This window comes from Scylla paramamosain, chromosome 3, assembly GCF_035594125.1.
Source record: "Scylla paramamosain isolate STU-SP2022 chromosome 3, ASM3559412v1, whole genome shotgun sequence".
Classification (NCBI taxonomy): Eukaryota; Metazoa; Arthropoda; class Malacostraca; order Decapoda; family Portunidae; genus Scylla; species Scylla paramamosain.
Window position 1 is genome coordinate 5,737,501 of NC_087153.1, and position 16,659 is coordinate 5,754,159.

The 16,659-nt window shown below is 39.2% G+C and overlaps 1 protein-coding gene across 4 annotated transcripts in view; it reads right to left on the minus strand.

Moving 5' to 3' along the window:
• The window catches only part of LOC135089487 (mucin-3A-like), a 44,669-nt gene extending 28,782 nt beyond the window's left edge, over positions 1-15,887 (minus strand). For all 4 annotated transcript variants that reach the window (XM_063985088.1, XM_063985080.1, XM_063985073.1 and 1 more), the window contains exons 1-5: positions 15,442-15,887; positions 4,520-4,788; positions 4,230-4,289; positions 3,845-3,970; positions 777-971 (exon numbers count right to left, since the gene is read on the minus strand). In XM_063985088.1, the coding sequence (XP_063841158.1) occupies positions 777-971; positions 3,845-3,970; positions 4,230-4,289; positions 4,520-4,788; positions 15,442-15,523 (732 nt within the window). In that variant the 5' untranslated portion in view covers positions 15,524-15,887. The remainder of the gene's footprint in view (positions 1-776; positions 972-3,844; positions 3,971-4,229; positions 4,290-4,519; positions 4,789-15,441) is intronic.
• Between the last annotated feature and the right edge of the window lie 772 nt (positions 15,888-16,659).

Consider the following 16,659-nt stretch of genomic DNA (forward strand, 5'->3'; position numbering starts at 1 on the left):
ATTTTTAACGGTGATCTGTAATATTTTTATCCACGGCGAACAAACGCAACAGCCGTGTGCAGTGATGCTAATAAAGAGTGTCTTCTTGTAGGTAGTGAGGCAAGAAGGGGTGAGCAGTGGCAGGGGTTCCCTGTGATGTTGAAATCCTCACTTTAGAGGACTAAACGTCAGGACCTTTTGACATTATCTCATATAGCGAGGGAAAAATACAAAGTTTGAACGAGACGGATGACCGCTCTGAAACTAGTATGCTTGATTTTGACCACTCGTGTTGTGGTCAAATCCTTTTTAATTTTGAGTCTAGGAAGAAAACTTCCTAAGCAAGACATTAATGTATTACTGCGTAATAAACAAAACATCACAATGAGAGCGTATTTCTGACACTAAGCTTTCATTCTTGAGTCCTGTGATCATATTTTGTTTCCGGCTGAACAAGTGCACCTGGTTCTGGAGAGGCGAGATGGTAATGAACAAACATTCATTGCCTTGTTTGGTAGTTACTAATTTTTCTCTTCCTCCTCCTGACCACCAGACGCGTTTCACCACTGCACGGTGCAGGATGTACTTCAGGACAGGTCAACCGGGAATGAGTGAGGGCATGTCATTATCAAACAGGTATGATGGCGTCCTGATGATACACGTTTGATTATGACTTGCCTCATCCGAAGAAACAGAAGAAAATATCCGAACGTCAGGTCTTAATTGATTTCTAAAGTGTTATATTGAGTCTGATTAACTATACGAGATTACTACTTAACATTTTTGCATGGACTTACCTGGAATGTTACGTCACACACGATAGGTCCAGGTTCTGTTTCGTAATCTAGGCTTCTCTTGAGCTGGTAGAAAACGTCAACGGCTTTTTCTCCCGAGATGTATGATTTTTTGGTGGCCTCCAGGGGACAGTTAGGGTCCATCATCACAATGAACTCGTTGTTTGGGGAAGTTCCGTCCTTGTCTTGCACTACGCTCTGTCGGATAGAGATCAGTAATTATGTTTAATAGTTATTGAAGTTAACTGTTTTGTTGACATTTGTATATATATACGAGCAGATGGTCATGGTCTTGGATGTATTAATCTGCAAGAACAAAGTCAGACGTGACTTTTCTTTTTTTTTCCATTTTAGAAGTAGAAGTAAACCTTTCTACTCGTGCTGATTTCGTTAACACCACTACCACCACCACCACCATCACCATCATCACCTCCTCCTCCTCCTCCTCCTCCTCCGTCACTCTCTATCTACTCCTTGAAGACTCAAAGATGACAAACTTAACATATCTTTAAATAAGCGTGTGATGTGGAAGTAACGATGAACTTCTGACCTGTAAGATCTTTATGGAATCTGTGAACATGGAAGTATAAAGATAACTGCGAACTCTAACTAGGGCTGTTATAACCGTTCCTGTTTATGGCATAGGGTAGCCAAATATTCTCCCTTGCAGTACATATTCATTGGAAAAATTGCCTCTGATATCTCACAACAACGGAAAAAAAAAAAAAAATCAAGAATTCGTGAAATTTTAAAGGTAACTTTTTGTACATGGATCAGAGGGTGCCTTGTGGCCAGAAATCAGAATGTACGGGGTGGTCAAAGTTTTCTGGACTGCCTGTCACCCATTGGCTGGTATTTACCATATGGATCAAAATTGAGTTCCGTCCTTTTTTGTTATTCTTTGGAGGCAAAAATGACTAAGGATTTGGTGGAGAAAATACCTTCCATGATAACAAAACGAAGAACTTGAAGTATTGCACGTTTACAGAGGTAAAGCTAACGAGATGCTTGTTTTCTTGACTCTATGCACGACACGCTGAACGATCGAATGCCAGTGTAAATTTGATACCCCACAATGTAAGTTGCTTGCTGTTAAACAGAGTACAAACAGGAATGTACTGCAATATTTATTTCATCATTAACGCTTTCGTCGGTAACGATAGTACGAACATCGTTACTGAATTTGATTAACCTTGTACGATTTTATCAAATAAATATAAAGCTACACGTATTAAAATTTAATTGCTCAGTGTATTAAAATTAGAATTACTCAGTATTTCTATTTGCTGTCGGTGGTATTTTTCGGTGCTTTATCACAAACTTCTATCAGACTGGTTTATTAACCTTGAGAAAATATTAACAACTGAAACTTATGAAACTATATTTGAAACTCAATCAGCACATATTTGTTACTCGATGTGAAGTTATATATATATATATATATATATATATATATATATATATATATATATATATATATATATATATATATATATATATATATATATATATATATATATTTTTTTTTTTATAAACACGATGCATGTATTCATGAAGAGAAAGAAAAAAAATGATGGTTTAGCATTGTGGTTCCCAGACTTTTTCGGCTTGTTACCCAATTTAACATACCACATTAAGCTTGTTACCCTTTCACAAGATGCCAATACATGTGTACAGTGCAGGACGCGTCGTGATCAAGTTTACTAAGTGACTGTCCAGAAGCTTGCCTGTCAAAATACTGTTGGCTTGCCACGCATAGTTACATATTTCTTCTTTTCTGAAGTTTTTGAAATTTACTGTTATTCTGTTTAACTTTATTAATCATAATAGGTTTACTTAACAACTTTGCATGCTAAGGTAAAGTTAACATTGATCTTAATGGCAGGTACCGCAATGTTTTGATTTCCAGAATTCTTCACCTTTTCTTTGTCATCCCTCCAGTATCTCCGAAAAATTGTTTTATTACCCGCAGTTTGAGAACCACTGGTCTAGCAGGAAGAAAGAAGCAATATAGCTCTCTCTCTCTCTCTCTCTCTCTCTCTCTCTCTCTCTCTCTCTCTCTCTCTCTCTCTCTCTCTCTCTCTCTCTCTCTCTCTCTCTCTCTCTCTCTCTCTCTCTCTCTCTCTCTCTCTCTCTCTCTCTCTCTCTCTCTCTCTCTCTCTCTGTTGTTAGACACTGTATGGAACCATAATATAATAATGAAGCCACTTCATTCAAGTTTCGATATATATTTCTTTCTGCATCACAGTAATGATCGTTCCTCATCCAATTTGCTTTTGTTACCACAGGCTGTCAGGTGACTGCTCTTAATAAGCATATTTATTTACATTAGTTCTCACATTTACCACTCGTTTGTGTGTTACGTTAACTACAATATTTGTCCAGCCTTGTGTGCTTCTACAACATAAACTCTTCCCTATTTGCTTTGAAAATCAGCACTAATGTTCTAAATCAACATGACATTCTTACTGTCTTTTCAGGTGCCACTGTCCTGAAAGCAGGAGAGGGGAAAAGTTATCTCACTCCCCTGTCCTACGCTCACAGGTGAGAAAAAATCTGTGCTGTACTTAGTAGGTCTACTATCACAAGTTAACAGTGAAATCAATCAAATTTACTGTTACCTGTTACTGTTGGGTACCTGATTCTTTTGCTTTCATTCTTGCGTGAAAATTCAACAATTATGATATTATTCTATCATTTTGTTAAGTGTGTGACAACGTGAAGAGGATAGGTGCTGATAAACTTTCCAGCTTATATATATATTTACACTAATAGCCAGTAGCTCAAACACATGCGGTTTTCAGATTCAAAGGAAATCGTTTTGTCAGTATGTATTCTACTACTTATTATTTAGTTACTTTCCTCCTTTTTCTCCTCCTCCCCTCCTCCCCAACCTCTTCCCCTTTCTCCTCCTCCTCCTCCTCCTCCTCCTCCTCCTCCTCCTCCTCCTCCTCTTCCTCTTCCTCCTCCTCTTCCTCTTCCTCCTCCTCCTCCTCCTCCTCCTCCTCCTCCTCCTCCTCCTCCTCCTCCTCCTCCTCCTCCTCGAGCGCCATCTACGTCTTCTTAATTACCGCAAAATTGTAGATGGGGTAGTTGAGCATGAAGCCCTCTTCAATAGTGAGGGTGTCATTTATTTTGTCAGGCACCGGACGCTGGTTGTTGTCGTCGATGATGTTGTGGGTCAGCGTCACACGGCACTGGTATGGAGAGGAAAGAAATTGACTCGTCACACATGCATAGCACAAGAGTACCCGGGTATCCTACAACATTATGTGTGTTATGTCACGATGAATCTCTACAACCTTGGAAAGGGAAGGGTTATTGTAGACGTTGAGCCTCAAACTTTGTGACACGTATACAGTTTATGTCGTTACTATAATATTTTCCTTATTTTAATATTCGTCAATTCCACGATATTTCAGGAGCACCCAAGGTGTAAATGGCTCTTGTACTTACGGTCTCTGGCCCGACTCCGTCGCTACTTTTCGTGAAGATGAATAGAGCATCTATTTTTCCCTGAAACATACGTACGAATCTTAATTAGATGCAATTATATGAAAATAAGAGGAAAATATAGGAAGTTACTATGGCAGGAGCGAACAGCAACATCCATTTTTGTGTGTGAACACAAACAATGGTACATATGATATGCTGTTGCTGAGTGTTCCCTAAAGTTGTGAAAAGAGTACATAAGTAAGCACATCAGGAATGGGCACTGAGGCATACAGGGAAGAGCACACACTCACCTGGGGGATGGGATTGTAGTCTGGCAAGCCCTCCAGGTTTGTTTTAACAGAGACTTTCCACAAACCTCCAACCGCATTGTCAATAGTGAAGTATTTAGTGAAATTGGAATCCTCTATTTTCGGTTCTTCAACATTCTTCGTGTCCCAGAACAGGGTATACAGCTCTTCGTTCACTGAAACCAGCTCTTCGACGTCGACGTCTACCGTTACGATCTGATTGATACCACTGATTGGTACCTCACTTGTATTGAAGAATGTGATACAGTCAACTGAAAATAATAGTTGACATAATGTAACATAACTTATGAGTGACTTATCCACTACAGAAAACTCGTTATCTATGAAAAGTGTGCGTGTATAATATATATATATATATATATATATATATATATATATATATATATATATATATATATATATATATATATATATATATATATATATATGTGTGTGTGTGTGTGTGTGTGTGTGTGTGTGTGTGTGTGTGTGTGTGTGTTTATCTGTGCTTCCGGGTTATCTTTTAGATGGTCAATTTATACATTTTTGTAAGTATTTGTTTCTTATTATTTTCTTACAGGAATTGACTGTCCGGGGTCTAAAGACACACACACACACACACACACACACACACACACACACACACACACACACACACACACACACACACACACACACACACACACACACATACCTCCTTACACTTAAGAAGAGTACACCCAAAAAATATATAATTCTCAATTCAAAATAAACCACCAATTCGTAAGGAGTAAAATAAACAGAAAAGACACTGCTGTAGATTTTATTCTGAAAGAGACGAAGAAGTGAAGACTTGCAAAATTCCTATATGAATGTAAGTTTGTTTTTACAAATATGTTTCTCTCTACATAAATTAGTATTATTCTCTTGCGCTGTGTACATTTTAAAATATCGAAATGTTGATTTGTTTCTTTATATGTTTACTTCCTGAATTTCCATCATGCTGTATTTCGATATCTGTCTGTTTATCCACCTTAGTGTCAATCATTGTCATACCAAATTTCAAAATATGTCCTTATAGAACTTTCGATTGTCCCTTCAAGTTTTTTTCTTTCAAAAACACTATCATACTCACTTGCAATCTGTAAATAGTGTGTTTTTCCACAGCTTCCTTCCTATGACTGAGTTAGTGGTGTGTAGGAAGTGCTTGTCAATTCAGAACCAAGAGCTCTATTTCTTATTACTATCCCCAAACCCTTTCATTTCCTATCATAGAGAACCGAGTTATTAACTGTGGTGTGTGTGTGTGTGTGTGTGTGTGTGTGTGTTCATATCCCAGACTTACTATTCAGTACAGCTTTACACTGGAATTGCTTGATTTTACAAAGTTGTCTCGGGTGAAACATTTCATCGTTGTATCTTTCTGTTAAGTATTTTGAAATCTGCGATTGTGACTCAGAGCCTTTTTAAACTCTTGCAAAGGTTTACAGTTGACAGGCTTGAATGACATGCGACTGATTTACCGAAGGTGAAACGCTCAATAATTCTGACAAAGCTGGATAGATTGTGAGACATTTTTATGACACTTGTATTAGAATATGTGGTTTGAGATGTGGATACTAGATTGGGCATATCATAATTCTCTCTCTCTCTCTCTCTCTCTCTCTCTCTCTCTCTCTCTCTCTCTCTCTCTCTCTCTCTCTCTCTCTCTCTCTCTCTCTCTCTCTCTCTCTCTCTCTCTCTCTCTCTCTCTTGCTGTGACAGCTCGATAAAGAGATAAATAAATAAGTGAATAAACCAGAAACCATCACGTGAAAGTAGATTAGTAATACTGGAAAAAGAAATGAAACGCAGGGGGATGAGAGAGGCATGGGGTTACAGGATCTCTGGATCATCATAGGCCAAGAAAACGTAAAATGCCTGCGACTTTTTCTCTGCCACTGTCACCACGTCAAGTGTAGCAGTAGAAGACGGAGTGATGCTTAATGTTGCTGCTTGTAGATTACAGAACAGTCAAGTTAGTAACGTGTGTGAGATGGGCGTGGTAAGGTCTCATTGCGAATAGAAGCCGTTGCATGGTATATATATAACTTGGAGCGATTCAGGGTTGTGTGTCGTACAGTAGTAGTAGTAGTAGTAGTAGTAGTAGTAGTAACAGCAGTAGTGGTGGTAGTGAAAGCAATAGCCGGCCTCAGACGGAGATGACAAGCGGCAGGAAAGAAGCCAAAGTACAACAACAGTGTTGTCTTTGGTACACTTGTAATTAGCACACTTGTTTCCATGAATGAAAACTAATAGCAAGCTTATTTGCGTAGAAGCTTACGAGATTCAGGGTTTGTTTGTGCCACAAGGTGGGAAGGGAAATGTGCATTTAAATGGAGGAAAATTCATTCTTACCGTTATTGAAAGCCATAAAGCTGGACACATTTATAAATAACAGAAAATATATACAGTCCTCGCTGTCATAGCCACATTAAACGAGTGGTTGATTTTAGGTTTTAACATCCTCGGTCTGTCCATTAATACTAATATAAACTGTAAACTTCGTTTTTTTTTAATTTTTATTAAAAAAAAAACTGACTCTGAAAATAGATGTTCTGAGCTGTCTCCGCCAGTTTTTCTCATTCCCCCAGCTGCAAACTGTTACCCACCCATGTATGGAGTACTCCCCACATATATGGAGTATCTTTATGTATTCTGACGTTAAATTATCTTCTAATCTTGCTAACTGCATACCCTGCCTCCTCCTCCCTCCTCCGTCCTCCCTCCCGCCTCGCTTCATAAGACTACTTTTCCTCACCCTTGTTCTGTCCATGCAAGAGTTAACCAGTATCTTCAGTCTTTCATCCCTTTTACTGGTAAACTCTGGGACTCCCGGCCTGCTTCTGTATTTCGTCTTACCTTTGACATGAACTGTTTCAAGAGGGAAGTTTCAAGTCACTAATCAAATTTTGGACAATCCTTTGAATTGCACTCTTTGAAGACTGGCCTTTTTTCAGACTTCTTGTTGTCCTTGACCAGAGCCCCTTTTCAACAGAATTATAAACAACATTGCCTTAAGTTTTTACAACTTGATTTGTAGTTTTTAGTTGCGATGAAAAACAAAAGTTGTGAAAACCTATATTTTCTCTGTATGAGACAGTAAACATTTATTCTGTACCTAAGAACAAACATGGAGTATAATTATCCACATTATCAGACACTCGAGCTGATGCTTACGTAGGCCTTCAAATGAAACTGGTTAAGGTCCACCACAAGTACCACCGCCACCACTACTAACACCATCCCCACCACAACCAACATCACCGCTACCACCGCCAACACCACCACTACCATGTCAAACAATATTTTTAACAACCATAATTCTGCCGCATAGCACATCCCCACGTTACTGTTCGGCATATAAAGATAGTGGTACATTGTTTATAACTTAAGGTGATATCAAATGCAGATAAAATAGCAATTGTACGTAATAATAACAGCGACAAGCGTGATAATTAATGAAACACTTACACTTAACTGTCGAAGTCATTAGGCGACAGGTAACTCAAGTTCAACCCACTATTATCTAGTGAAGTAATTACAGGTAACAAATCAGGGACCGTACTTTGAAACACGCCTGCACCACACCTCCACAACATTTAAAAAGCTCTAGTTGAAGTGACACGAGTTTTTGAGGATGTTTCTATGGTTCTAGTGACAGATTAACAAGATTTCTACATTATTAACAGAAGAAACAATTATAAGAACCCGTGTAATCATCACTGTGGCCCTGGAAAAATAGTCGTGATGAGAGAGCGAAGCGTTTCTGAATATGAGCCTCTGTGATGTACATTGCAAGCATGACACGAGGCTGTGGGAGGCGGCATTTGGTGACATGATGCAGTGGGAGGCGTTAACTCGTGAGCGGAACAGAGCGAGCGAGGCGGCCAAGGGGCATTTGTGTCCAGGCCTGCTGTGCCTCCTCCGCCATTTTGTTTCGCTTCACCGCCTCAGGGATTTAACTGACACAAGGACTAGTCTGTGTGTTTTTATTAGGGTTTTGTTTTAGGAAAGAGGAGGAGCGTCTAGTGGTGGAAAGAGAGGAGTGCCTGGTGGAGGAGAGGAGTGCCTGGTGGAGGAAAGAGAGGGGTGTCTGGTGGAAGAAAGAGAGGAGTGTCTGGTGGAGGAAAGAGAGGGGTGTCTGGTGGAGGAAAGAGAGGGGTGCCTGGTGGAGGAAAGAGAGGGGTGTCTGGTGGAGGAAAGAGAGGGGTGTCTGGTGGAGGAAAGAGAGGGGTGTCTGGTGGAGGAAAGAGAGAGGTGTCTGGTGGAGGAGAGAGAGAGAGAGAGAGAGAGAGAGAGAGAGAGAGAGAGAGAGAGAGAGAGAGAGAGAGAGAGAGAGAGAGAGAGAGAGAGAGAGGAGTGCATGATTGGAGGAAGAGGTAAGGAGTACTTGTAGGGAAAATAGAAAGGCCAAAGGCACTACTGGAGGAAAAGTATTACGTTTAATATAGTCAGGTTTGAGTTTTTTAGTGCTATGTTGTGTTGTATAACCTTCATCACAGCCTATGCTAAGAAGGATCTGCACCTGTTAGAAAATGCTTGTTAATGTGACTCTCTCTCTCTCTCTCTCTCTCTCTCTCTCTCTCTCTCTCTCTCTCTCTCTCTCTCTCTCTCTCTCTCTCTCTCTCTCTCTCTCTCTCTCTCTCTCTCTCTCTCTCTCTCTCTCTCTCTCTCTCTCTCTCTCTCTCTCTCTCTCTCTCTCTCTCTCTCTCTCTCTCTCTCTCTCTCTCTCTCTCTCTCTCTCTCTCTCTCTCTCTCTCTCTCTCTCTCTCTCTCTCTCTCTCTCTCTGTGTGTGTGTGTGTGTGTGTGTGTGTGTGTGTGTGTGTGTGTGTGTAAATAAAATTGGCTTAAATCTACAGAAAGCAAAAACTGAAGGAAGAGAACCCAAAGGTGCAAGACGGACATACTAAAGCCTCGCTAGAAGAAAAACAAGGACAGGAAAAAAGCTCAGGAATAAGAACAGGATTGGTAATGATAGCATGAGGAAATATAAGAAAAGGAAAGGAAAAAAACAAACTGAACAACAAGGATGGAACGACGAGGGAGGAGGAGGAAAAAGACAAGTAGAACGAAAGAAAAATTAAAAACGCTAGGCTGGATGATGGAAAGAGGAAAAAGAAGTGCTCTTAGTATTAGTATAAGAAAAGAAGAATAAAGAAGGAAAACAAGGAAAACAAGAAAACAATAGCTGTAAGAAAAAATAGAGGAAAGTTGAAGAAAAAAACACAAAAAAAAAAGACCGCGAAGGAGGAAAGAGAATGAGAGTAGGAAAAGAAGAAAGCAATGATGAAAACAAGCACAACAGCGTGACAGGAAAGAAGAAAGGAAAGCAAGAGCGAGAAAAGAGAGAGAAAAGAAAAAAACATAAAAAAACGGTTTCACATCTTCATTCATACATTCTTTAGAGGGAAAAACGTATTCGAGTCACTTCAGTCTACATACTTCGTGACTGTGTGTCAGGCGAGACGCATCAAGCAAAGCAAGCTGTTTCCACTCTTCATGTCCTTTGGGCTTGGTATCAGTGTCGCATGGGGGTGAATACGTGGCGAAACGCACGCTCACGAGACGATAGTTTTCTTGAATCATATAGAACAAGCGACTCCCAGATCAAATAGCAAGACTCGAAATTAATCTGACTTTTACGTCGGTTCAGGATGTGGCATAAATAACCAATTTCGTCCTTCCGTTAATTTAGAGGCACCAGCATGCTGTGTGTCAGAGATGGTTAACTTCCATTTCTCCTAATATATCCCTAATCTACTTGACTAAAGTCACTTTCAAAAAGAGAGTGTGTTTTCCTGTGAACAATTTCTTTTGTACGTTTCTTTTTATACGTTAAACAAAAATTTACTTTCTTAACTCATGAAAATATACATAATTATCACATTCTTTTCATTGAACTTCACAATAAAATCAAGATACAAAATCTGGAAATATTCTCAAGGTACATCAGTCAGGATACGTTCGTAAAGCCCCAGACATTATATTTACTTCCTGTTATTCTTTAACGTGTCCAGCCTCGTAGTTTCTAGTACCTGCAAGCAACCATGGTTATTCTCACATGTACGGTTGCTTAGCGTTTCCCTTCCTACTATGAGGTACAAGCAAACCCTGAGGCCACGCAAAGCTTGATGCAGTGAAGCGTGGCATTAGCTTTATTGGTAAATTTTGTCCGTAAGTAGTCGTTGAGACGCAACAATTATTCCAAGTGTACCAACACGCCGTTGGTTTACCTTGACTTTATTCTTACCACTTGGCATTTCTATACGAGGCTTAAGCTTCTAGTGACCTGCTACTACTACCATTAGTGCTGCTACTGCTGCTGCTGCTGCTGCTGCTGCTGCTAGTGCAACATATTTTACTTTAATTTCGTTTCTTCATTTATGTGATAATTGTAATTGTAATTCAGGCTTGTATTCTTAAACGTTTTAGGTTTCTATCAAGACTATTTTCAAAGACCACAGAGATGTTTAGTCTGGTTCTCATGGTTATTTTTCATTGATGTTGCACAATCTTTGTCAAATTGTCAATATAAACATGGAACTTGAAAATTCCAAAATCTCAATGACTTATTTCCGTCTCTTAAAAAAACAGACAGGATGAAACCACGAAACCTTAGAAAATATTGATGTTATTCATATAAACATGAACTTAATACTCATGCAAGACTTTCCGAGTCGTGTGGCCTTGTAATGTACCTGCCTCTCCATAGTTTTGTTGCTTATCTTATCATCACTGCTCTCTTTCTCAGTGGTATCTTCTTGTCCAGATCTTTACATCAGTTACAAGCGGGTACAAGTTACCGTGCTTCTTTCAAAAGGCACGTACTTGCACTCGATAGCAGCGGTTGAGTTCATTATTGCACAGCGCAGCTTGATACACCATGAGTATCAGTAGCATTACCTAGGTGTAAATTTACTGTGGAAACTGTGTTATTGTTGTTGTGTTGTTGATATTCTCCTTTATATCATATTTCTCGTACTTCGAATGGATTTTAATTATATTAGTGGTATATTAGTGGATATACTTGCAACGAAAGTCTTGATGTATTTCCTCAGATACTCTTATAAAGTTAAGAAGGTCATTACCAAATTTGGCAGCTGCTGTGAAATGTATTGGCTTTATCTGAATTCATAAATAATGGAGAATAGATAGTATTCAGCCACCCACATCTGGCCAAGCTTGGTACACCCCTTGAACCTACACCAGATTAATAGCTGATAAATATTCGACAGACTGGCGGTAATGTTTTTCAATCCTCCCTAGACTTAATAATGGTTTCTGCGTTCGTTTTTATATGTTATCCTTGTTGAGAGAAGAATGAATGGTTTTCTACGGAAGTTTATATTAAGCAAGAAACTAACAAGGCAGTAGAGAGAATGATCGGAATGTATATGAGGTTGTTGTGACTGTGTTCGTTTTCGTCGTTTATTTTTTATTTATTTACTTATTTTTTGAGAGGTTTAGACGGAAAAAAAACAACTTAAGATGAAAGTAATCATTTATCTATCTTATACGAATGTGAAAAGAAATTCGGTGCGAAACTACAGGTATTAATGGATGCCTTCACTGTTCGGTTTAGTCGTGTGCCATACATTAGGCAGCCTAATATGGGCACAACAACAGGTTCAGGTGGATGCGATGAGTATCAAAATAATGCCACATGAAGAGTGCAAGTAGGTACGAGATTAGATTGCCTCCTTGCTACAGGACTTTCTAGGAAGTGATAACTAATTTCGGCTACCAAGAATATCAGTCGTAAGGAGAATCTATCCTCATTTCACTAAGGGCGATCGTGATAAAGACATTGTTTAAAGTGACCAAATGTGCGATCGCTAGCTGATAGTGCGGGCCTATTAAAAAATAAAGTGAGTTAAAATATTATGTAGTAATAGCTCTCGAAATTACTGGTCAGGTTGAAGACCATGGACAACATCAACAGGTGGGAAAGGTCAGCGGGGAGGGAAGGGGAAGGGGCAGGTAAAAGTGTTTTTTTTTTTTTTTTCATACCCCTGTTGCTTTTTTTTTTTCCTAATTTATTCCCATGTTCGCTTTAACACAGATATTTTTGTTTATTTGTTTTGTTAATTTGTTGTGTTTGTGATGGCATTTTTTATGTTATATCTATCAATTCACGGGGCAATTGTATTATGGAAAACTTGTGCCATGGTACTCTTCCGACTTGTGCAGGTTTTAAACCTTTTTGGAAACTCAAGCTCGTTGCTGATCTGCCGACGCCTTACGAAAAAAAGCGACAGAAAATTGTTTCTTTAGTCAATAGCTTATTGAAATAAATGGATAAGCTATAGCTAACGTTCTAAGATATATATATATATATATATATATATATATATATATATATATATATATATATATATATATATATATATATATATATATATATATATATATATATATATATATATATATATATATATATATATATATATATATATATATATATATATATATATATATATATATATATATATATATATATAGGGAGGAATGAGAATTTCTTAAACAAAATATTTAATTCAATTTAGGATTTTTCTTTGTATTACTTTATGCGATGTTGCTCGATTTTGTCTTTGGCTTCATATAGTCCTGGCTTTTTCTACGCCAAGGTAGTAAGCTATTCATTCGATTAATTTTTGTTCGTACGCGCCTTTATAATTTCGGGCAGGCTGGTCAGACATTGGTGCTACTGACAGACTCTTGTAACTCCTCTTTCCAAGGCTCTTTGTCAAGGTCATTCTTATCCTGTGTTGGCATCACGAACAGGGCGAGTGGAAGACATTCTATTGATTTCATATAGCTTGGCGACATGTTGGAATAGCTGTCTTTCAGAAAATAATTGTCACTCAGCTGGGTTCGAATGCAGAACCTCCAGTCCACTGTTTTGCACAGTTACCACTTTGGCACTCACTCCTACAACCAACAAGCAAGATTATCAAGCGTGTGGACAGCCTTACCTAGTATAGACTTAATCATCAGTAGGAACAGTTAACATATTTAATGTATTTCCCTTAAGGCCTAAGTCCTGTAGAAAGAATTCCCCTTGTGTATATGTCAGTGGAAAGAGCTTCAACATAAGACTTTTGTTACTCGTATTTGGTGGGAGCTAGATGAGCAAGCTTTGTCTTGTATGTTTTACTTTGTACCATACTTTGAACTATTTTATTTATTTATGTACTTATTTTTATTTACTTATTTTATATTTATGTATTTTATTTTTTTTTATGTAGGAGGAACACCAGCCAGGGGCAACAAAATCCAATAAAAAAAAAAAAAAGGCCCACTGAGATGCCGGTCCTCGAATAGGATCCAAAGCGGTAGTCAAAAATTGAAGGATAAGTGTCTTGAAACCTCCCTCTTGAAGGAATTCAGGTCATAGGAAGATGGAAATACAGAAGCGGGCAGGGAGTTCCAGAGTTTACCAGAGAAAGGGAAGAATGATCGAGAATACAGGTTAACTCTTTCATTAGAGAGATGGACAGAATAGGGGTGAAAGAAGAAAGTCTTGTGCAGCGGGGCCGCGGGAGGAAGGAGACATGCAGTTAGCAAAATCAGAAGAGCAGTTAGCATGAAAATAGCTGTAGAAGATAGCAAGAGATGCAACACTGCGCTGATGAGAAAGAGGCTGAAGACAGTCAGTTAGAAGAAAGAAGTTGATGAGACGAAAAGCTTTTGATTCCACCCTGTCTAGAAGAGCTGTATGAGTGGAACCCTCTCAGACATGTGAAGCATACTCCGTACATGGACGGATAAGCCTCCTGTACAGAATTAGCATCTGGAAGGGTGAGAAAAATTGGCAGAGACGTCTCAGAATGCCTAACTTCATAGAAGCTGTTTTAGCTAGAGAGATGTGGTTTCGAGCTTAGATTATAAGTAAAGGACAGACCGAGGATGTTCATTGTAGAAGAGCGGGACAGTTGAGTGTCATTGAAGAAGTGGGGGTAGTTGTTTGGAGGGTTGCGTCGAGTTGATAGATGGAGGAGTTAAGTTTTTGAGGCATCGAACAGTACTAAGTTTGCTCTGTCCCAATCAGAAATTTTAGAGAGATCAGAAGTCAGCCGTACTGCGGCTTTCCTGCATGAACTGTTTACTTCCTGAAGGGTTGGACGTCTACGAAAAGACGTGGAAAAGTGCAGGATGGTATCATCAGCGTAGTTATAGAACTAAAATAATGCCATATTTATTTTCGATAATTAGTAATACTATCAAGCTGTGGCAAGAATGACACGATTTAAGATGTGACTAGTGAATTATGCTTATTGTTGCAGTCTTGCAATTCTTGAGTGTCTAGAGAGGCTGTCTGTACCACGGCATAGTTACTAGATAAGTGGGGAACAATCAAGTTCTTTGTGTTCTAGTTTTATCTCAAAGTGGCAACGGAGTTTGCTTTAGTTTTAATTTACTGTAAAGTTACTAACTTTATTTATTCGGTTGCTTATTCATTTATTTCAATTTTTCCAAGATATGCAATGAGCGGCGGAGACATAATGGCTGATGTGAGGCAAGGGAGCCCGGCGGCCTTTAATCTCCCACCGAAGACTGACACATTGGAGAGAGAGCGCTATTTGTGTAACTTTTATGTAAGACTGCGGTGGGAGGCCAAGCGTTTCCATCATTTAACTATTATTATGTTAGTAGTCAAAGAGGCTGAGGCGTCCACTTTTCCTGAAATCAATTTCCTGAAATTCAACATTACAGAAGGAAATTATTGTGGGATTCTTTGTATGAAACGTGAAAGAAGAAAAAAAATTTGAAAGGACAAGATTGTGTGGAGATAGAATGGTATCTCTCTGGGATGACAATTCTATGTATATTGTCAGACGTGCAGTTCCCCACGTCCCTCGGCCAGCCTAATGACTCTCGGGTCTGTTTATGCAAGACTCACCATTGTCTTTCCACTGGGCAGATACCAGAAGGACCTGAGCAAAGACCCACACGAAGAATGCGAGGCTTCGTATGAACGCCATGCCGTTCCTCCTTTACTGAAGACCAGAACTACTGGAGGAGTTATCGGTGCTCAACCTGCCGTCCTTTCCTGCGGCAAGGTGGTGACGCCTGGCCTTACTATATATATAGTAAGGAGACGTCACAACACTTCTCCCTCTCTTCCTGTGTTTTCAGCTTTGAGTTCTACCACGTTTTTTTTTTTTTTTTTTTTAATTAATTAATTAATTAATTATTATTATTTTTCTTTTACTATACTTTTCTAAGCCACTGAACCTGGAGGTCACACGCCGCACACAGACACTGAAACTACTCCCTGGATTGACAGGAGCATCTCCATCCACTACTCAGAGGACTTTGCACGAGAGACTTGTGAATAAGGTGTGTTGGTGCTCCGGGCTGCAGCACCCACTAGGCAGCGATAAGATCCGCCAGCAACAGAGCTATTCACCTGATAACATGAGAGAGATAAGAGCGATGGTGATTACCTCAATATTTGATATGATCCTTATGTTTGTCGTGCAGGTGTGGTGACGACACTTTACAACACCTACACCACAGCGACGGAAAGCAGACCACACCTGACTCATTGCTATTCTACGCTTAGACAAACAAACAAGTAATATTTTACGTAATTACTAATTAAAAAGGGCTTATCGAGTTACTGGCGGGACAATGATAACCTGAAGATAACCGCCGCCAGTCACGCCACGCAGACGCCCCTCAGACCCCTACAATCCTGAGGGTGAAAAAGTTTTTGTCGCATTTTTTCCACGTTACATCTTGAAAATAGTCCTGAAAGAAGAGAGAGAGAGAGAGAGAGAGAGAGAGAGAGAGAGAGAGAGAGAGAGAGAGAGAGAGAGAGAGAGAGAGAGAGAGAGAGAGAGAGAGAGAGAGAGACTTCTTACTAATGTCATTAGTAAAACATTTTGTCACACAATCTTTATTACGCGTGTGATAACTGTAGCTAGAGAAGATGTTAAGATTCATAGTTTTTCTATCGTAAGTCTCAAATGACCTTTTTTTGATGCATGGCTTCTTGTTGACGACTTGTGTGGAATACAGTACACAGACTGAGAATAGTAAAATGATCGATTAATGGAGGAAGAATAATGACTGCATATATGCTGTCAACTGTGCCACTTGACATTGTGAAAAT